The 21,545-nt window shown below is 42.7% G+C and overlaps 1 protein-coding gene across 1 annotated transcript; it reads right to left on the bottom strand.

Moving 5' to 3' along the window:
* Positions 1 to 1,661: 1,661 nt before the first annotated feature.
* On the bottom strand, positions 1,662 to 21,221 carry lonrf2 (LON peptidase N-terminal domain and ring finger 2). Its single transcript, XM_015965889.3, has 12 exons — positions 20,257 to 21,221; positions 9,491 to 9,609; positions 9,089 to 9,211; positions 8,753 to 8,908; positions 8,369 to 8,594; positions 7,975 to 8,074; positions 7,757 to 7,871; positions 7,545 to 7,666; positions 5,674 to 5,860; positions 5,455 to 5,589; positions 5,191 to 5,340; positions 1,662 to 2,052 (listed from the first exon to the last, which is right to left on the bottom strand). The coding sequence occupies exons 1-12, from the start codon at positions 20,987 to 20,989 to the stop codon at positions 1,894 to 1,896; spliced, it is 2,325 nt and encodes a 774-aa protein (XP_015821375.1). The 5' UTR covers positions 20,990 to 21,221; the 3' UTR covers positions 1,662 to 1,893.
* Positions 21,222 to 21,545: the final 324 nt, after the last annotated feature.

The following is a 21,545-nucleotide window of genomic DNA, read 5'->3' as shown; positions in this document are numbered from 1 at the left end:
ACTGACCTGAACTGGAATGTTTATTATGTGAAGTGCCTTGAGACGACTCTTGTCGTGATTTGGCGCTATAAAAATAAAATTGAATTGGTGTGTTTCCTCTACAAGAACTTCAGGGTAGATTTACAGGAACCTCCCGACATACGCATGTTTCCACCTGACCAGGCTGTCAGAACGACCGTTTCCAGGAACCTTCTGAGTACCTGCTCACTCCAAACGCCCGGGGAAGTAGCTGAGCAGAACCTCTGGTTAACTCACGCTGATTGGTCGTAACTCGGTAGGAAATCACATCAGCTGACATCCAAAACAACCGGCAGCAGTACAATTAGAAGAGTAGCTGGTGAAGCAGACTGGAAGCAAAAAAAAAAATAAAATAAACAAAAAATAAAAAGGCAGCGATTGCATTTAAAATGTAACTCCAGACACCGGAAAACTCGGTGGAATTTCCCCACAGCTGATGGATAAAATGGGGAAATTCCTCCGCAGACTAACGGGGCTTGTCTCTCAAAACTCAGAGCTGCTCTTGTCCTCTGAATGGACTAAATTATGATACTTTTCTATAAAATAAATGCTTTTAATATTATTACTCACTGCAGTCGTGATATGCGGACGTCTGTGCAAGTTGTTAAAAAGCTGAATTTGAATGGAGACAACAGTTGAGAGGACTGGGACGTCCCATCTCCTGGTCAAGTTCCCCATCCCAGGAACTACCCTGGAGTTCTGGTAATGGTAACATGCCTAATGAGCCTAAATCAGCTCAACGACCCCTCAGTCCTTGACATCTATTTAATGAGCAACTGCTGCCCCCTTGTGGGGACAAATATAATACAGGGCACCAAATTGGCCGAGTGAGTCACAATGACCATGTGGGATCATGTGAGGATGCAGCAGCTGAATCTGTGTCCAGTAGGACATCAACCACCAACATGCAAACACACACGAGTCATTTTTTTCTCTTTTATTTGCAATAAAAAAATTAGGTCAAGAGCTCCCTTTACAAACACACCAGGAGGAAGCAGCGTATTGTGGGAACCGCATGTGGCTGCAGATATGTGAAGGGACATATTTATATAGAGAATGCAATCACACACTTAACAGGACAGTTAAAGGTGTAAATGCTTATTAAGAATTTAACCTAAATGAAACAATCTCACAAAGGATGCATTATGTTATGGTTACTGCGGTTTAGTAGAACTTGATGCATTTTTCTTTTGAAGTCCAGGAGCCTTATTTAAGCCATCCTGTTACCACTGTGTCTTTTACAATAAAGGCCTTTAACCAAAGTTTACATTCTGCTTCCAACTTCAACAAATCAACTCCTCGTCTGAAAGCCTGCTGTCCTGAATACTTTACAACCTGCATAACTAACATGAGATTAAAACCCCTCTTCTGTCATGGCATAGTGAATTAATAACCTATTAGTGGAAGAGCTCCAATCTGCAGCTGGATTGTTGGAACATAAACAAAACAGGGGCTAAGTCCATCACGTTCAGTTCAAACATCCAAATGTGGCTTCAGTTTGGTAAAAAGGTCCCTCCAGGATTTTCAAAAGAAAAAAAGTCACCATAAATGATGAGCGTTCCAAAACTTACAGCACACTTGCAAAAAAAAGAAAATGACGATGCTGCTACATGTCATACGAGCTCCCCAGCAGCTCTGCTTGTGGGTTAGTGTAGATATTTTTAATCCTTTTCTCGTCAGAGGTTCAAGGGAAAACGGTGGTTGCTGTGCAGTTTGGAGATTGCTTGCCTGTGCCAGCACCGTTGCTCTGAAAGGCTACATGCCACAGCTAAGTGTTGCTGACAGGTGGAAACATGGCTAGATACCAGTAGAACTTAGAGACTGAAGGAGCCAAACTTCTGAACTGCACTGATGCCCGAGCAGCTCCCTGGCCCATCACCGAGGCCTCTTACGAGTGACAAATATCAGGACCCTTCGAATGGCAACTAGGCGGTCCTTGAAGGAGGTCATGGACAGGATGGTGAGCTGGGCTCGGTTCTCCAATGGAAGGACAGCAAGCAGCCACCAGCACCAGGCTGGGCCATCGGGACTAGCCTGCAGAAGAACAAGACAGATTCTTTGAATAAAAACTGCTCCTTCGTGACATTTAAGAGACCTAGGTATGAGATCATTTATGAGTTTTCAGCATCAGAACTTGTAAAAATGTCTCGTATAATAGTTTATAAAGCTGTAACTACTGGGATTAAAGGGGAACTAGGCACTTTTTGCTTGCTTTTAGCACCCCCTAGTGTCTGTTGGTAGAACCAAAACCAAAACCTATCTCCTCGCTGTGCGTTTGTCTTTAACACCGTAACTGAACAGCTGAAACATCTCCCAGCCTTCTCTAGCGTCCACAGGAGTGATTCATCACTAAATTAGACAAATCCGCTGTGTTTGTGATATTTACTTATTTAAACAATTTTATACGGAGGAATAACCACTTGAGATGAAACATCTCGTTTTCGAGTGGGTCCTCCTTTACAATAAAAAGAAGAACAAAAATTAAGAGCAAGACAGCAGAGCAAAAATCAAAACATTACAACAATCATTTACAGACACACACACACACACACCCACAGGCTCACAATACTTCACCCCACACTACCCCAACCAACAAGGACAAAACAAAAGCAACAGCCAGTTGAACAAATACAATTAGTAACATAGACAATTATTCCTGAAGATGAGCCCTTCGAAAGGTAGTGAAAGATGATAAACAACGAGTAGATAAAGGAATATTATTCCAATCACACGGAGCCTTAAAACCAAAAGCAAGTTTCCCTACCTCTCTTCACTCTAGGAACAACAAAAAAGAGCCGATCATTATGCCACAGGCTGTAAAGTGAATTATAGGGAATTAAATGTATTTTAAGATAATCCGGATAATTAAAGTAAAAAGTTTTAAAAATGAACTGAAACTAGTGAAACTCTCTCCTGACAGCAGGTGCAAACCAGGACAGCTGTCGACACATCCACACCTCTATGCGTCCTAAATGGACAACGAAGAACTAAACAACAGACTATTATAAGCATGCTGGAACCAGACTGCAGTGCCAGGTGTGTCAGGTCAATCTTTAATAAGCCCAACAGTGCAACCACCAGGTTGATGTTGTAAGAGGAATATTCTGGCCACAGGGGGCGATAGGGGCTGGGTGAACCTGTAAAGCGGGGGGTCTCCAACATGTCGCTACGAGCCATCCTGACTTGTAATTAACGAGGGGCGGATTTTTTATTTGTTGGCAAGCCGTCCTCGTTTTCTGTAATCTCTAATCTAAAATTCATTTTGTAGAAGTAAAATAAAATATTGCACAAATGTTTTGGCAAACATGCTCTACTGGGAATATGCAGATTCACTGACTGAGTTGCAGCACGGAGCTCCGTTTCTGTCAGCTTTGATCAGCAGCTGCAGCTGCTGGTGGATGAAGACGTGCTTCTAAGAGGACGGGATGACATCGCTCATTCAGACCCGCTTCAGAAAAACATCCTCAGTAAAATCATCTGGGCGACAGTAAAGCCATATCTGCGGTAACAACTTAACGCAAATTAAACGCTGTTATTTCCTAAAACATGAAAACACAGGTTTCCAAACTTTCTAGACATCTCCTGTGATTCTGTTACAACAAAATTCCCTCAACAGTTAAATCAGATATAAAACAAGATTGTGAACGTATTAACGCACAGCCGTCAGACGCGATGAGAATAAAGCAACAACACATCAAACTAAATCTCCAGCCTTAAAACTGTCAGCAACAGATGCAGCAAAGCACAATTTACCTGCAGTTGTTCAACAGTGAAGCAAAACTTTACTTTCATGACCAGAAAACCCATGAAATAAACGAGGAAAGCAGAAAGAAATGTTATTTCTGTTTTTACATTTCTCACTTCAAACTATTTAGAATTGGATGTTTTCATCACGTTTAGCATTTTATTAAAATACCGTCAAATTTATGCATTTTATGAGAACATTTGTTTTGCACTGTTTGGAAAAATAATAACTACTTCAAAGGTTTTGTATTAAATGCCATTTAGAGAACATTTTCTTCAAGGCAATCGCAGAGTACAGCCGCTTCTTTTTTGCTCCCTTATCTTTTTTCCCCAAGGCTCTTTGTCCTGTCTGCCCACAGAGCGCTTCTCTGCATTTCTTCTGAAAAACCCTATTTTTACTAACCATGGATTTGATAAATTGGTCATTCAACGCGATTGATAAGATTTTTTCAACAATGAGAACAGAGCAGGGGGCTCCCACATGTCCACAGGGGACACACCCGGTGGGGTATATTTTGGATTCCTGGAAGGAGTGGAAGATCATATGCCTCTCCCAGCTGTCCATTGAGGATATCGAAGACGTGTGGATATTCGGCCTGATGATCACTGGATTTCTCCTGATTGGAGTGGGAGGATATCTGGTTTTCTGGAAATTTGGGAAGACGGGAGCAATTGGAGGGCGACCCGCACCCACGGAAAGCACTGTCCGTGTGGAAACTTCTCAGACTGGGACGTTACTCGAGGTAAATCGTAAGCTGGACAATGTTCTAGCTGCGATACCGGTATTAGTGCGCAAAATGGATGTCATCTCGGAGACAGTCACCGGACGGTATGGACAAGTTTAAAAACCCAAAATTGGCTTCACTGAAGGACTGGAGAGGAAAATGATCTCAGCCTGACCCAAACAAATTCTTGTTATCTGAATCTGACGCCCTGGTAGCCTTGAGCGGCAAGCAACTAACCCCCACGAAGGAATGCAGACAGATGCTGTGAAAAGCCGACCCCCCCCCCCCCAATCGCAAGCATAAAAATTCAAAACTCCGTAAAGTCCCATTGATAAACTAAATGTTTAGTTGGATTTTTAAGAACGTCACTGTTTTCCTTGTACTTTTTTTTTTTTTTACAATGTACTGAAATACAGAGAAATCAACTTGTGACTGTAACACATGTTGATATAGTAAGCATAGCATTTTTAACACACATGGGAAGTATGAATGTGAATAAATCGTACGGCAGTAGCTCTTCTGTACTTTAAAAGTAGCTCACAGGCCCAAAAAGGTTGGAGACCCCTGCTGCAAAGGGTCATTTTAGCACGTACTGGTTCAAGAAAATGATTTAAAAATATGAAAGTCGCTAAGCTTCCCTTAAAAACAGACTAAAGCATTTAAATAAATAAACAAACAAATGAATGTGCAGGTGTGTTAAGACCTGGGGGTCCAGGTCTTTGCTGGGAAGATGTCCAAAGTGGCTGAGAATCTGACTCTTCATGTTGTCCTTTAGGGAGGTGAACCAGCTGTTGGCCTGCTCGTACACGGAGTCATGCAGCTTGGTAAGTTCTAGCAGCTCCTCTCCTTCAACCTGAAAGAACAAAAATGTACTTTTAGTAAAAATAATTAAAGGAAATTTAATGATTCAAACACGATCCTGACTATTTCAGCACAACAAAGTTTTGATTTCCCTCTCTCGGCTCACCTTCTTGTCTTCAAGGTACTCGATCTTAGCTGTGTGGTAGCCGTCTCTCTGTCCGTGGTTAAGGACTTTGAACCGTGATACACCGATGGTGTCGACCACCGAACGCCCATCAGGAAAGAACTTTACATCCCGCACCTGCAACGTTAGAAACATTATAAGCTGACTGAACCTACATGAAGCAAAGGGAGGAGTATTTATGTGTAAATTAGAAGATCTCACCTGCAGCATGCAGCCAAAGTCAGCAAAGCCTTTGAGCTCATCTGCGATGCACATGCCAAACTGTTTCGTCCCGGTTTCCATTGCGCGCCGAATCATGAGGCGGTAGCGGGGCTCAAACACATGCAGCGGACAGGGGATGGTGGGGAAGGCCATGGTGCACACGAAGATGGGCATTTCCTGGTTCAAACTACAAGGCACACACAATGACACACAGGTCAATAACGCAACTTTTAAAAACTTTTGAGTTTTAGCTGAACGTCAGTAAAAAAAAAATAAAAAAACGAGCGTGATGTAAGTCAGAGCTAATTAAACCATTTTGATAACTCAAGTCAGACCGAGTGCAGCAGTTTCAGAACCTCTGATTTGTTCATTTGTTAGCACATGCGGGTCTGCAGCTCATCATTTCCTTTGCTGACACAAAGTTGGTCCAGTCTAACGAGACACCTCTGTCCTCTTTCAAAGAGACCCTTCAGCTGAACAGGTGTTGTGCCAAAATGTGCATGTCCTGTCTCCACAACCAAATACTGGAAGCTAACGATTAGAATTATGAGGCTATTTTTAATAAATTCATGTTTCCAATAGGTGCTTCTCCTGAAATGGTTTTGTTTTGACAAAAAATGAGATGACATAAGGATTAAATAATTGACGTTTTTGAACACGTCTGAGAAGAATGTTTTTGTGAGTATTTTTAATATTGTTTTTTGAGCTTGCTTAAACTATTTTGCAGTTTGCTGTAAAAAAAGCAGCAACGTGACTCAAAATGACTAAACTTTAAAAAACTTATTATCAAATCAATCAAAGATACTTTATTAATCCCAAAGGGAAATAAGAGTTTCTGTACACACAATTCAGAGATCAGACATACATGGGCAAGACACATGACAAGAATTGGTGACTGTGGTCATTCGCAACCCTGAGTCGCGCTACCTTAATAGAGATAAGAGGGTTACATGAGGATTGGTTCAGGTGGAGGGGAAAAAAGGCACTTCAGAGTTACCCTCCACCGGGAGGGCAGCTTTGCTCTGCAAAAAACACCTCAGACAGATATGCAACAGACTTCAGACAACATAAGTGTCCACTAGGTGGAGTGGTGGGTTGGGACTATCCCTACTTCAGTTCCTGCAGCCACGATGAGCAGCGCGAGTCACCTCAGTGTGGATGGGGGGGGGGAGCATTGAGGGTTGGAGGGTTGCAGTGACCCTGGAATGTTTCAGCGGCCTTCCTGCAGTCAAGCCCAGGCTGGGAAAGGATACAGAGTTGAGTTGCCATAGCAACGGCACACTCCACATATCTTCTGAGGGGGGAGTTTTCGTTGGAGCCTTACAGGCTCAAGGGCGCCAGATTCCGATTAGAAATTGTTTTGGGGCCAGACAGAGATAATTTCCTCTCTGTCTTACAGTTTGTTGGTCCTCAACCTCTCAGAATCCCAATAATGGACGTTAATCTATCCCAATCCGTGCTGATTCGTCCACTCTCTCCTTGATGGCATCCATCTTTTGTGCCAAAGAATGAATCTCCGCCAAAGTTCCAAGCTTACGATTCATCTTGATTATTATTTGAGTCTGTGAATTCACAGCGCGGTGCAAACCATCTCTGAGCTCCGGGATCAGGCCAATATTCCTCGACAGCTCGTTATTTTTCCGGTAAGCCAGGTAGCCTCCAAGGCCAATTCTCTTATTACTTCAAATGAAACATGTGATAAAGAGCCATTTATTTTCTTTAGTTGTAACTTTGTGTTGTAAATACCACGACAATAACCCATAATTTCAGAACAAAAAGAAGAATTACTACCTTAAAAGCTACCGTAGCTTTACAAAGAATTCAGAGGATTTAAGTAAAATAAAATTTTATATATATGGTGGAAAACTAACTTTGACAGCTCGGTCATCTCTTCTTCGTGAATTTTCTTCCTCTCAGTCAGCTCGTCTCCAAGGTAACGCTGTAGAACTTCCTCCATCAGAAAGGTCTTACTGTAACCCCTGCTAGCAAGATACTTTAACGAAACAAAACACAAAAACATAAGATCTCCACTTCCTAAAAGCCACAGTTCCACCTGTGACCGATTGATTAAAGAGCTCTGTACCTCTGACAGATTTTCTTTGCACAGAGGGCAGTTGGGGTTGTGGTCCAAGCAGCGCTCCAGGCACTTAAGGCAGAAGGTGTGTCCACAAGGGGTGGCCACAGGCTCATAGAATAATCTGTAAAACAAACAAACAGTGTAAAACACACTGCACATGCTCGCACTAGTTATAGTCGGTTGCGCGCACGTGTGTGTGTGTCTGTGTGTGTGTGTGTTTTCACCTCATGCAGAGAGAGCACTCCAAGTCTCCACTGTCCAGCAGCTCGGCAGGAAACACCCTCGATCCACAAGCGGCGTTTGTCTGTGTGACCTTCCCTTCATCTGTGCAAAAAAACCAAAATCACCACATCAGCTGGTGTTTTCTGAGCAGATTCTCCATTTCCCTTCATGTGTAAATTTTTAAATCTATTATTTTGATTTCCTGACGATTACGCTTTAAGTTTAAAATCTAGACAAAACAAGATGTTAAAAAGGGCCACTCATCAGAGACGTAGAAAAATGTAATAACAGAATCCTAAAACTTAGATGCACAAACAGAAACACGTATTGCTTAGTTTCTCTAAAGTTTATTTCTGCATAAAGACTTTTTATTGTGACAAAAGCAGATGTTCTCACCAGGCCTGGAAAGCTTGGAGGGAGGGCTGAAGGATGATGAAGGCCCATCACTGCTGTGTTTCCTTTTCAGGCCACCAGGGGGGGCTGGCAGAGCAGCCAAAATATTAGCCAGATTCTTGGAGCTTCCTTCTCCTGCAGCAGAGTCTGATCTACCAGGAGACAGAGGACAGAATCTGGAGGACAGGTCGTCCACTGGAGCACTTTTAGACACACTGAACTCTGCATCCTGCAAACACAAACAGGTAAAACGATCAGTGAGTTTTCCGAGGGCAGACAATTCTGAAAGCACCTTTAACCACCACTTGTACCAATATCTCAGATAAAATCACATTTTAGTTTTTTTAACTCCAAAAAGACTCCATCTGTGTGTTAAAGAGCAGTAACCTGCGAGGAGCAGCCTGGTTTCTGTGTCAGTGGTCTCAGGGACTGGAGCAAGGCAGAGGGTTTGATCAGACGGGTGGCCAGCCCCCCCTGAAGAGGGTGCAGCGGCGTGGGCATGTCCTTGTTCTCAAATACGGAGGAAAAGAGCTCACAGAGCACCTGAAAGACAAACGGATGTTTATCGTCTGGGCTTGTACATGTACACCACTAACAGTAGTTTGCTATCAAAAAGCCACCATTTCAAAATTAAATATCTCATTTAAGGGGAGGTCACGCAACATTATGATGCTACACATGCAGATCTCATAGCTTTTCCTTTAAAACCAACAGCTTTCTTACCTTCTGAGCCTCCAGCTTCACTTTGGTCATGTTGGGCTTTAGCGCTACACACAGGAAGTACTCCTGCAAGGCCTCGTCGTTACAACCAGCTTTACTCAGTGCAGTGGCTTTCAGACAGTGGGCCTAAAAATGGACAAAACATATTTAATAATCCAAACCCCCCACCAGCCTCTAACTAGCCTTGCTACAATCAGATCAAGATCGCCCAGATCAGCGTTTCTGACTTTGATCCAAAGCGTCCGACATGATTAGCCTGCCAACGTCAACCATTTATTCTGTGTTCATAACGTCTGAAGCTTATGTAAACAACAGCTAATTTCATGGTAAAGGTTTGTGTTGTTCTCTAAACGTCTGGCCACAGCGGGACAAACACCTTCCTCTGTATGAGCGGGTGAGACTTGCCTTTGTCCAGAGAGGTTTTAGTTTACAGAGACTGCTGGCATCCTGCACTGCTTGGCTGAAGTTCCTCATCTCCATGTGCAGTTCAGCCCGCTGACACAACAGGCTGCCTGAGGAGGGCGCTGTAGGAACAGGAGAAAACCAAATCAGCTCAGGATGTTACAGGTCTAGCAGAAGTAGGGCAACAATGCAACATGATACCAGGCAGGCGTGTCAGAACACTTTGTTCCCGATCTTATAATTACTGCCGTGTCCTTAGCTGCTGTGTCTCATCTTGATTATTATACCGAACATGTTACACTTTAGGTACACCTGTTGCTTTAGACCAGGGGTGCCCAATCCTGGTTCTGGAGGGCCGGTATCCAGCAGGTTTTGTGGTTTTTTTCTGTTCCAACACACTTGATTAACTGGTTGAATCACCTGTGCAGCATCTCATCAGGCTCTGCAGAAGCTTGTTAATCACCTGCTGATTGAAATCAGGTGTGTTGAAGGAGTTTTAAAACTAAAGCAAGCTGGATACCGGCCCTCCAGAACCAGGATTGGGCACCCCTGCTTCAGACAAAGCTGCAGGTATTTCTGAAACCTGAACAGACTGTGGACTGTTTGTTTAGCAGGTGTGTTGACTCCGCTGAGATTAATGGTGACGTGCAAAAACACAAGATTAACACCTGCCAAGTGCAGCGTTCCAGCAGACACAGCTCTGAACTTTTAGGGTTTTTACAATCTTTTATTGGGGCTAACAGCTTCATACCAAGTAAATTTACTCTTGATGTGAAATCAGATGTCACTTAGCCTAAAAGCCGATTAAACGTTTCCATTTCTGAAACGATTCTCAGGCTGCATCAGACACCAGAAGGCCCCATGCGGTCTTTGTTGGGTAACAGTGGCTCTGCTGTGGCTGCACCCCATAACCCTGTCACCTGGAGTTCATCACAACACAGAAGGCATGAATCAATATTGATGCAATGCACTATCCAATGACTCCAATGAGATTCATGTTACATAATCTTCAACCAATTCAGTTTTTATTCACTGCACCCCATAAATATTCTAGAAATGGCGAAGGTTTTTTTTTTCATGAATATTGTGGAGAACACACATGTCACACCCACAGAAAATACTGCCCCATCATGTGCTGAGTGTTGTTTATGAACAGCACAGCACATCACCCAGCACCCAGGGTATCTGCAGGTTTAAGGGAGCCCAATTTAAGACTTTTTAAGACCTTTTTGAAGGCCACTTACACCAAATTTAATCTATTTTTAAATTTAAATTTAAGCTTTAATTTACAGCTATTGCCTGGAAACGGTGCTAACCACGTCGCGAACATGGGATTAACCACCCAGTTACCATTAAACTTGCACTTCCCCATGGCGCAAGCTCCCACTAGCTTAACCAGCTAATGTGCTCATCTAAAAATAGCCCCCTTTCACAACCAACTGAATGTGTACGGTTCTGCTTACGCCAACATCGTACACAAAAAATGCTGAACACTAACTAGAAATTCACGAAAACTTTATAAAAAATAAAATAATCTTGTTTATTGGGTCTTTGAAAATTTAAGACCTTTGGAAACTGTATTTAAGTATTATTTGTCATTTTTAAGGATTTTTAAGGCCTTAAATTTGGAAAAGCTAATTTAAGACTTAAGGGCCCATGGATACCCTGAGCACCAAACACATTTAAATTGTTCTCTTTTGTTTTTCATAGACAAAACTCTCAAAAAGACAGATATAATTTAAAGATCAACTTGCAGGTTAAATCTTTTTTTCTAATTCATATAAGATGCTGTCCAAAAAATGTTATTTGAAATGCTTATTGTGGATATTTTGTTTTTAAATACACAGCGGCACAGTTTTTGGAGTAAAAGGTGGCTTTTGTCAGCAAAGCTTCTAAAAAGGCTCTTTTTTCTAAATCTGAACCTCTGATGTAACCAAAGGTAGTTAGAAACTAGGCTGCCTCAGCTCAGCGGGGAGAGTGGGTAGTTTTAGGGTAGAGAGGTCTTGTTATCCAGTCAGTGTGTGTTTACTAGTTTTGGATTGTCATTTACACAAAAATTTAACTTCAGTTGTCAAAAAGAATTCCATAAAGTTTGTAGAGCTGTCCCAGCAGCGCTATGGCTCCTAATACATAGTAATGTTATTTTCAAAGGTTTCACCAACACTACCTAATCTTAAAATAGGTGGATTTAGGCTACTGGACAGTAAATTAGGAAATAAAATCATTAATGCAAATATTAAAGCTATTCTATATAGAGGTTTTACTGCTGGAAGGTTTTTACAAGCCCTTAATAGGGACCAATCCCTTATGGAAAAAGCCTTTTCTAAATTTGTAAAGTGGCCAGTTGCACCCAAAGTCAGAGAAACACATTTTAAAGTAATCAACAATGTTTACCCAGTTGCTGATTTTCTAGAGAAAAGGTTCAAATTTGAAAGTATGCAGTGTGCCTTTTGTGACTCAGCCTGCGAGACATTACATCATCTCGTTTTTTGGTGTCCAATAACTAATTTCTGGTTGCAAATATATAATTGGATTTCACTAAAAATTAATAATATTCCAAGATTTGAAGTTGATCATATTATTTTCTACATGGATAATCTGCCCCACCTTTATATTGGACATGATCAACTTAGTGATTCTTCTTGGGAAATACCATATTCACTGTAGCATGTGGAAAAACCTATTACCCTCCTTTGCCAGATTTATAAATGACTTTAAACAATATTTTTCCTCACTTAAGCGTCTAAAATCAGGCCGATTTGCTACAATTTATGACAAAATCTCATCTCTCCTGGTCTTAGACTGTTAGGCTCTTATCTTCTGTGCTCCAGGACTGTATTCCTATTTGCAGGAGTATTATTTGGATGTGGTGTTTGAATTAACCCCTGTCTTTATTTTTGTTATGTTCCTTTTGTTTTCACGTATCTATTTTATGTTGTACATAGATGCTGTCATGTTATTCATTAAGTTGTTGGTTTTGCCCGTTGTATTGACGTGACTGTAATCCTCAACGAGAATATGTATCTTGTTCAATTGTAAATAAAGAATTAAAATAAATAAATAAATAAATAAAAATAAACTAGTTTTGGATTGTGTTCATTTTGACAAACTAATTGTTCGTGAAGCTGAAAAGACAGACTTCTGTAGCCCACACCAGTCGGTACCATGACAGGGAGTTCCACACTGGCCTCCAGAGACCCGTGGCGGGGTTTAAATAATTAAATGCGAATTTCTGGAACTCTGTAGCCTGGCCTGCCAGACTTGTCCTCTGTTTAATTCTGCACAGAGAAAGTCTGGTAACTCACAGGCAGAGGCACATGAGGGGCGGGATTAGGCAGCTCAAAAATGACCATTCGGAAAAAAGACGGAAATGCCGACTGTACCGCACAACACTGTAGTTTTTTTTAGCTGTAACAAAAAAAAAAGGCATCTGTGTTAGCAGTGTGTCGTTGTACGCAGCGGTCGATCCAAATATCCCAAGCAGAATCCCAGGTTAGCTTCTTGTTTCAATGGGCTTTCACTGGCGCTAGCACCCTTGCAGACACCAATGCTCCCCTTTTATTGGTGCATCTGTGAGGTTAGAGGTCAACATACATGTCCTTCATTAGTTACCTTAATATTATGTCATCCTCACTTCCTCTTTTGTCTGTTTCACAATAAAAGCATATTTACACACATTCTTATTTACAGATATATACATACACACATGTTTATGTTTATGTGCTTAGCAGACGCTTTTATCCAAAGCGACTTACAATTTTTTTTTTAACCTATAGGGCATGTTGTGATCTGTGGGGGAAACCGGAGTACCCGGAGGAAACCCACACATGCATGGGGAGAACACGCAACTCCACGCAGAAAGGCGAGTTTTTTTTTAACCTGCGACCTTCGTGCTGCGAGGCAACAGTGCTAACCACTGCGCCACACATGCAACATACAACAGGGCATATTGTACTGATGCTTAACAATCTGGCAGCGAAGCTAACATCTTTTTTATTTTCATAAGAAATGCTTTTAGCGCTTCTACTTGTGGTTTTAAAGACATTCAAGTCATTTAGAACAGAGGAAAGAGCTGCAGCACACTCCGCTGCTGTCTTCATTTTTAATGAGAAACTGAGCGTTGCTGTGTGTGACGTCCGCGACGCTATAGTTTTAAATTAGCTAGAGTCAAAAATGGCATCTGGTGACAGCGCAAGCATCTATCTTTAGAAGAAAGGCTTTTAGCGCTTCTACTTGTTGTTTTAAAGACGTGTCCAAGTCATTTAGAACAGAGGAAAGATCCGCAGTGAACTCTGCTTCAATCACCATGTTTATGACAAACTGCGTTGTGGTGTGTGACGTACCAGCGCTGATTGGCTCGGTTAGAATTCTCAGGGGGTGGGGTTACTTTAATAGGAGAGTTCCCAGACCCTTTCTCCGTGCAGAATTAAACAGAGGAGGAGTCTGGCAGGCCAGGCTAGGAACTCGGATCACCGTCAGAACCATTTAAGAACCAACCACGAGAAGAGATGCGCGACTCAGCGGGCCAGTCAAGCTGGTTTCTGGGTCGGATCCAGCTCACAGAACCCCGTATGAGCTCCAGAACCTGATGACTGGTGTCTCTCTCTCTAAGCACTAAACTATGTTAAGTGAATGGATATTAAGAAGTATGAGACAGCTGACAGACACTCATTAGTATTAATATTATATTAACTGACCGATACTATTTTAATTGTCTGGTACATGATAGTAATCTGTACAATATTGTGATGTTAGCACCCGAGTTTAAGCTAGCATCGTTAACTCACAAGCTGCTCCCCTTCTGCTTTGGCCGATGGTTTCTCCCTCTGGTTTGTCTCTGCTCTCTGGGGTGTGCAGCAAACATAACTTCTTGGTTTTTGTCCATCATAAGTAGAATTATATACATTTAAAGTTTCCTCTGTGTCAGAGCCGCATTAGAATCCATATTTTTCTCTAGATTAAGCTAACGGGACTCCCTCAGCTGACGTCACTTGGTTTGGGGAAAAAAACCACTTTCTCACAAAAATAAAAGCCTAAATAATTTATGTATGTGTAAAAAAATGTTTAAAATGAGTTTGTATTATATTTCTCTAAACATTGGTTCATGGGAGTCTCTAACCAGCAATTTGCTCTTTAAGAAAGACTCAAAGAGAGCAACAGTGAGGAGGATCATCTTTCGCCTCGCTGTTGAACTAAAATGGAGAATCTGATGTGTTAGGCTAATAACTGACTGGACTTACTGAAGCAGAGATATGTTTAATCAGTCTTCTTCAGTGAATAACATTCATCATTGATAGAATAACTATTCCTGTTTTCATTTATCATGCTTTATGATTTTATTATAATTAGGCCCGAGCAGCGAAAGCGCTGCGAAGGCCTCTTGTTTTTGCTCTGATTATTCTTTTTTTGTTATTCCGTGCCCCCTTTGAACGGCTTTTTGGGGACCTTAACATACCCCAAAACTCACAATATTTTTGCACACTTGTCAGGTCTGGTGAAAAATTTGATATTATAAAGGTCGCAAAAAAATCGCAAAGAAATTGGCTGAACAGCGCCCCCTACAAAGTGAAACAAAAACCTCTCCATAAAGCTTAGTTTATTGTACAGTTATGAAATTTGGTACACTTGTAGTACTCAACAGTCCGCACAGAAAAGTCTCTTGCAAGCATGGTCAATATCAAACAGGAAGTCGGCCATTTTGGGTTGAATTGGCGATTTTTTTGCCGTTTTTGCCGTTTTAGGGTCCGTTTCTGATTGGATTGCTCGATCATTTTTTGCATGATCATCTCAAAAGTGGTGTAAAATTGCTCAGACGACATGGGCGAACAAAATGAGACAAGGATTCTGAGTTTTCGTATATGATGAAGGGGCGGGGCCAGGCCTCGAAATTTGACTACTCGCCAAAAAAATTTAAATTGCTATAACTTCGTAACTGAATGGAATAGAGTTACCAAACAATCTGTGGTCATTCTTCATCTCCCCACAAAGTAAATTGAAAGGTCGGATGATGACATCACACAAGCCCCGCCCCCTCAGGACCAAAAAGGTCAAGTTTTACTGTGAAAGGTCCCAAATTGCCCCATTTCACTTAATCACCTAGAATTTGCAGCTGGTAACTCAAGACAACTGGGGGTTGCTTGGCGTCACTTTATGGGAGTTTTCGGCAGAGGGCGGGGCTGTGGCGGCGCGGCAAAGTCAGGCGTACCGCCGTGGCCTTACGTTTGCTTCCCATTTCGTCATTTCTAAAGACATCGTCACGAAACTTCTTGTGAGTGATCCTAGTCTGGCCCCGCAAAAGATCTGATGTGAATATCCGGTGGGCGTGGCCTATTTTCTGAAATAGCGCCCCCTAGGACCATTAAAACTGTCAGCCCCAAGCCATGCTTTGACTGAGGATCACGAAATTTGGTACACTAATGTGGTGTCTCAGGACCTACAAAAAAGTCTCTGGAGCCGAGTGCAAAGTTGCACAGGAAGTCGGCCATTTTGGTCCAAGTGCGCAATTTAGTGGTTTTCGCACACGTTGTTTGGAGAGTGATGCTCCATCGTCCTTTTCACCAATCTCCTTCAAACTTCTGCTATTTACTCTTAAGACAAAGGGGAAAAAATTCAACCGTCGGATTTTTCAAAAGTTGAAAGGTGTGGGCGTGGCTAAGCCTCAAACTTTGACCTGTCGCCACACCACTCTTTTTTTCACAGCTCCCTACTGGACTCCTTTTACCCAATCACCAGGAATCTCTGGCAAATAGCAGTAGACAACTGGAGGTCACTTGGTCTCCAGTACTGGAAGGTTTCAAAAAAAGGCGGGGCTTTGGGAGCATGGCGAAAATCGCCATCACGCCATGGAAATACGTTTGCCTCTCATTTCTTCAGTTATCGTGATATCGCTACGGAACTTCTGGTGAGTGATCCTAGTCTGACCCCCAAGAGACATAGACAGCTGAAATATGTGGGCGTGGCCTAATTTCTGAAATAGCGCCCCCTAGGACCATTTAAACTAATAGCCCCAAGCCATGCTTTCACTGAGGATTACGAAATTTGGTACACTAATGTGGTGTCTCAGGACCTACAAAAAAGTCTCTTGGAGCAAGGCGCAAAGTCTTACAGAAAGTCGGCCATTTTGGTCCAAGTGCGCGATTTAGTGGTTTTCGTACACGTTGTTCGGAGAGTGATGCTCCGTCGCCCTTTTCACCAATCTCCTTCAAACTTCTGCTATATATTCTTAAGACATAGGGGAAAAAATTCAACCGTCGGATTTTTCAAAAGTTGAAATATGTGGGCGTGGCTAAGTCTCAAACTTTGACCTTTCGCCATGCAACTCTTATTTTCACAGCTCCATATTGGACTCCTTTTACCCAATCACCAGGAATCTCTGGCAAATAGCAGTAGACAACTTGAGATCACTTGGTATCCAGTACTGGTAGGTTTCGAAAAAAGGCGGGGCTTCGGGAGCATGGCGAAAATCGCCATCACGCCATGGAAATACGTTTGCCTCTCATTTCTTCAGTTATCGTGATATTGCTACGAAACTTCTGGTGAGTGATCCTAGTCTGACCCCCAAGAGAAATAGAAAGCTGAAAATTGTGGGCGTGGTCTATTTTTTTACATAGCGCCCCCTAGAGCAATTAAAACTGTCAGCCCCAAGCCATGCTTTGACTTAGGATTACGAAATTTGGTACACTAATGTCGTGTCTCAGGACCTACAAAAAAGTCTCTTGGAGCCAAGTGCAAAGTCGCACAGAAAGTCAGTTATTTTGGTCCAAGTACTCGATTTAGTGGTTTTCGCACACGTTGTTTGGAGAGTGATGCTCCATCGTCCTTTTCGCCAATCTCCTTCAAACTTCTGCTATATACTCTTAAGACATAGGGGGAAAAATTCAACCGTCGGATTTTTCAAAAGTTGAAAGGTGTGGGCGTGGCTAAGCCTCAAACTTTGACCTTTCGCCATTACTTTACTTGACTTAATAACTCCCATGTGCATGATCAGATCTTTTTCGAACTTTGTCTGTGTGATCATTGACCACATCTGTAAACAATGACAATGTGGACAGCTGACATCACCTAAGCCCCGCCCCCTGACTACAGGAAGCCTATTGTTTTATGGTGAATTGCCCATATTTGTCCCCTCTAATTTAGTCAACACGAAACAAAGGTCATGCACTGTCTTCATGATGCTGTATTGACCATTCAGATCTGATAGCTTTCCAGAAAGGGAGGGGCTTTGATGCCATGACGAATTCTGGCGTAACGCCGTAACCTTACAATTCAATTTAATGGTGAGCTCAGAGGGGATGCTGAGTCAGGGTGAGGTGCGGACGAGGTGACCGTTAGCGGTTTCTGGTGTTGGGGTGGTCGACGTTTCTGTTCCGCGGACATGCCCTGGTGCCCTGGGCTGCCGGCCAGGCCGGAGCGGCGCGGAGCTGCGAAGGCCGAACGACGCTGCTTGCAGCTTTAATTAAAGATTGTTTTCATTTATCATGTTTTATGCTTAATGATTTTACCATTTGATGCTTAAACAGTTGCTGTATTGTAAAGTCCCCACATGAGACTTTAAGAGGTGACCCAAAGATGACCCGAATAGATCTGCTGATCTGTCAATTGCTGACTCGTGCAACTGCTTGCTACTCATCGTGTGATTAGACACTAAAAGTTCTTTGAGTAATAATGAATGCTCTTTGTTTGAAACTTGTAACAATTAAAGACTGAGAGCTGTGTTTCCCCCCCCTCCCTTTAGATCAGCTCTTCAGGCATGTAACTAGGGAAGCTCCCAACTTGTAATAAATAGAGGTGCTCGAATTCCAAAGGCTAGAGTGACGAGGGATTTCACACAGTGAGGTGGAGATCACACCGTGTTGTCTCTGTCATTCTCCTCGAGCTTAAAACAGAATTCTGACTTTTGTGTCTCTTTCCTTGTGTTGTGTTGTTATACGGTGTCTTAGGTGCTTAAACCTGACTAGAATGGGTAGCTCAGTCTAACAGCTTCTGCCACAAAAACACAAGATATGAGGGAAGAAAAGTCAAAAGATAAAGTTAAAACTTTAAGTCAAAGATAATGTTCCCCAATTTTACTTATGCCAACATGTCTTTTTTTTCCAGAAATAAATACCTATTCATTTTTTTGTTTCTTAAAAGAGAAAATTGTGATTGTGTAGCCCAATTAACTACAGATGTAGGCCCAGTCCCAATACTTCCACCCAAATGCACAATCCCGTCCAGGGGTGCCACTGCATAGGGTGACCCGATTCTCAAGTGTGGAAATTGACCACATCCCTTTTGCACCCTTGATCTGAACTTCGTTCAAGTCTGCATCGATGCGGCCTTGGGCGAAGGGTATCACCCACAATCCATTGCTGCCTGTGAGTTTTGAGAAGGCAAAGCTTTTAAAGTTTTGTCTGGTTGTTTCAAAGTTGTTGTAAAAAAATGTAGCACAGCAACCACCATCCCGACGTGTGTTGTGGTTGATGACGCAATGCCCCTGTACTAATTCAGCAATTATTTGTGTACTACGCACTCGAAGCCTCACCGTGCACTTCCTCCAAGTGCACTTCACAGAAGACTGTAGGGCGCAGTGTGAGTACTGGGCCTTACTTTAGGAATAAACCCAATTAAAAGACGGCCACCACATCTAATCAACATTGGCAAACACACAAGAAATAAGCCTATAACTCAGTGAATTGTACAGAGATAGTGTTACTAATTGGCTTGGTAGTAGCTGAGATAGTTTAAAAGACCTGACCAATATGGCTGCAACTCCGTGTCAATTTAAGATGGTCTTAGTCTGAAACTGACATGAAAAATAGTGGATCTTCAGTGTATGTCTGCTTCAATCTCTAATAAATTACTCTGAATATAAAAGAGGAAGAATTTGCCTAGAAAGCCACAGCTTGGGTAAGATCTGTATTTCTATTCAGAGCCTGACACCATCTACCAAAAACAGCAGAAGGCCTCCTGCTGTATTTACTGGGAAAACACTGGCTGGCAGCGACAACACTGTGACTACACCCCATCCTTCTGTCGGCCGGAGTTCCTCACAACACAGAAGGCATGAATCAATATTGATGCAGGGAAGAAATATTTGTAGGATCAGAAAGCTGGGGAATTTTGCTCCAATATTTGTGTGAACAGCCGAGGAAAAACACTGCTGGAGAATGGATGTGATTATGGGGTTTAGATTTAGGCCAGAACATGCGTAGGAGGTAAGCTCAACTTTTTGTCTTGGCTTTTGATAAATTAAGTGTGCTGACACTCATCAGTTTGAACAGTCTGTAGTTTAACTCCACTTCAAGAACACAGCGTGCCAGAGGGAAAAGGAAAAATACTAAAAACCGAAGAAATTGAAAGCTCAACATTTTTTCTATTGGTTCATTCATCCTATGATGTGCTCCATCTTTCAGGTTATGAAATGTTTTTCCATTCCAGATGTTGTCCAACAGCTTATGAAACAGATGATGTGGCTAATCTGTCTCACTGCTCAGAGATACAACCCTGATGAAATGATGGTGGTACTTTGAGGAAAGAGTAAGAGACCGATGGGAAAAAACATCTCTGATGCTTACTGTATAAAGAGGGAGTGGATGGAGGTCTGAAGAGCAACAGATGAGACGTGTGCTACTTAGATAATGAAGGACAGAGTTCTATAACCATGGGCTGGGAGTGCCGCCCCCTACCGGTGACACGGTGAAGTTAGGCTGGGAAAGTAGGTCACTGCAGTTTAAAATTACAACTTGTCACGTGAAATAGATACACAAAATAAACAAGTACATTCTTACCTAGATCTACTGCTGCACTGTACTTCTCCAAGGCCTCCGAGAGGTTGTGTTTCCTCCACAAAGCCTCCCCCTCTACCCAGAACTTCCTCGCTTTACTCTCAGTAGGAAACAATTTATCCAAAAGGCCGCTGAGAACAACGTCCACTCTTCTGCTCGGCAACCGGTCGTTTGGGTTCAACTTCTGCTTACAGCTCACACAGTCTTGGACGGCCTCGTCCTCCAAGCAGCGTTTGCAGAAAGTGTGTCCGCAGTCCACGGTGATGGGCTCATGGAGCAAACATTTACAAAGGCGACAAGAAAACAAGTCCAGGGCTTCATCCTCTTCACACTCCCCCTCGTTGTGACCCCCTTCTTGCCCGCTGCTACTTTTGCCATGCTCGTTTGAGACACCCAGCTCTTTCCCCCGCAGAGACCGGGCGATCGTTTCCACTAGAACAGGCAGCTCCTCCGGGCGCAGTTTCCCGAGGCTGGCCGCTGTGCAGTACGACTCCAGCGCCTCAGAAATCCGCCCGGCTCTGGCCAGAGAGTCGGCCTTCCTCAGACACAAGCCCCTGTCCGGTTGTTGGAGATCTGAGAGTTGGGAACTGTAGATCTCCACGGCCAGACTGAAGTCCCCAGCCCGGTTGGCCTCCTCTGCCACCTCCAACATTTCAGGGCAGAGAGCTGCTGCTCCGGGGTTGGAAAGCGGGTGGAGGAACAGTTCGCCCGGCTGGGATTGAACTTCATTTTCCATCTTCTCCAAAGAATCAAACAAATCAACAATTTTGCTAAACCAGACTTTTGGTGGCCATTTGAAGTTGATTATAACTGTTCCCAGTAAAAAGAAAATACAACGGCGCGACTGTGCGCCATTACTGCTCCACAGTGAGCCAAATAAAAGGTTAACAATTATTTATCTGACAATTAGAGTCACGGTGACCAGCAATGGCCCTGTAAACACAGGGAATAAAGCCCTTTCACCTTCAATGTGCGTTCAACCATATTGTCACTTTAAAGTAGACCGTTTTTCCAGCGTACAAACAAAACTTTACTGACAGAACGTCAAAATAACCATGCGGACTTTAGTTTCTTCAGATCATTCGGGTAAAATCTCCAAGCGAACAGCTTATTTACCCTTTAGTCTGTAGAAAAAAATAATCAAGACATCACTGACCCTCCAGTTAGTTAACGGCTCGTAAAAGTTCAGCATAAACTTGAAGTATACTGATCTATAACATCTGAAGCTCCGCAGCTGATCGCTTCTTGTTTTTATATGAGTGAGCCACGGAACTCTGAGACCGGGAGAGCTA

The sequence above is a fragment of the Nothobranchius furzeri genome, chromosome 14, assembly GCF_043380555.1.
Source record: "Nothobranchius furzeri strain GRZ-AD chromosome 14, NfurGRZ-RIMD1, whole genome shotgun sequence".
Classification (NCBI taxonomy): Eukaryota; Metazoa; Chordata; class Actinopteri; order Cyprinodontiformes; family Nothobranchiidae; genus Nothobranchius; species Nothobranchius furzeri.
The sequence above is the reverse complement of the archived record's forward strand: the minus strand, read 5'-3'. Positions and strand labels throughout refer to the sequence as shown.

What these genes read in the sequence shown, in the direction of transcription:
- lonrf2 (XM_015965889.3), bottom strand. Translation starts at nt 20,989, where the DNA reads ATGGAAAATGAAGTTCAATCCCAGCCGGGCGAACTGTTCCTCCACCCG. An exon ending in TAAAACCTCTCTGGACAAAG is followed by an intron (nt 9,212 to 9,490) that starts GCAAGTCTCACC and finishes GTCCATTTTTAG; the next exon opens with GCCCACTGTCTGAAAGCCAC. An exon ending in GAGATGACCGAGCTGTCAAA is followed by an intron (nt 5,861 to 7,544) that starts GTTAGTTTTCCA and finishes TGTGCCTTGTAG; the next exon opens with TTTGAACCAGGAAATGCCCA.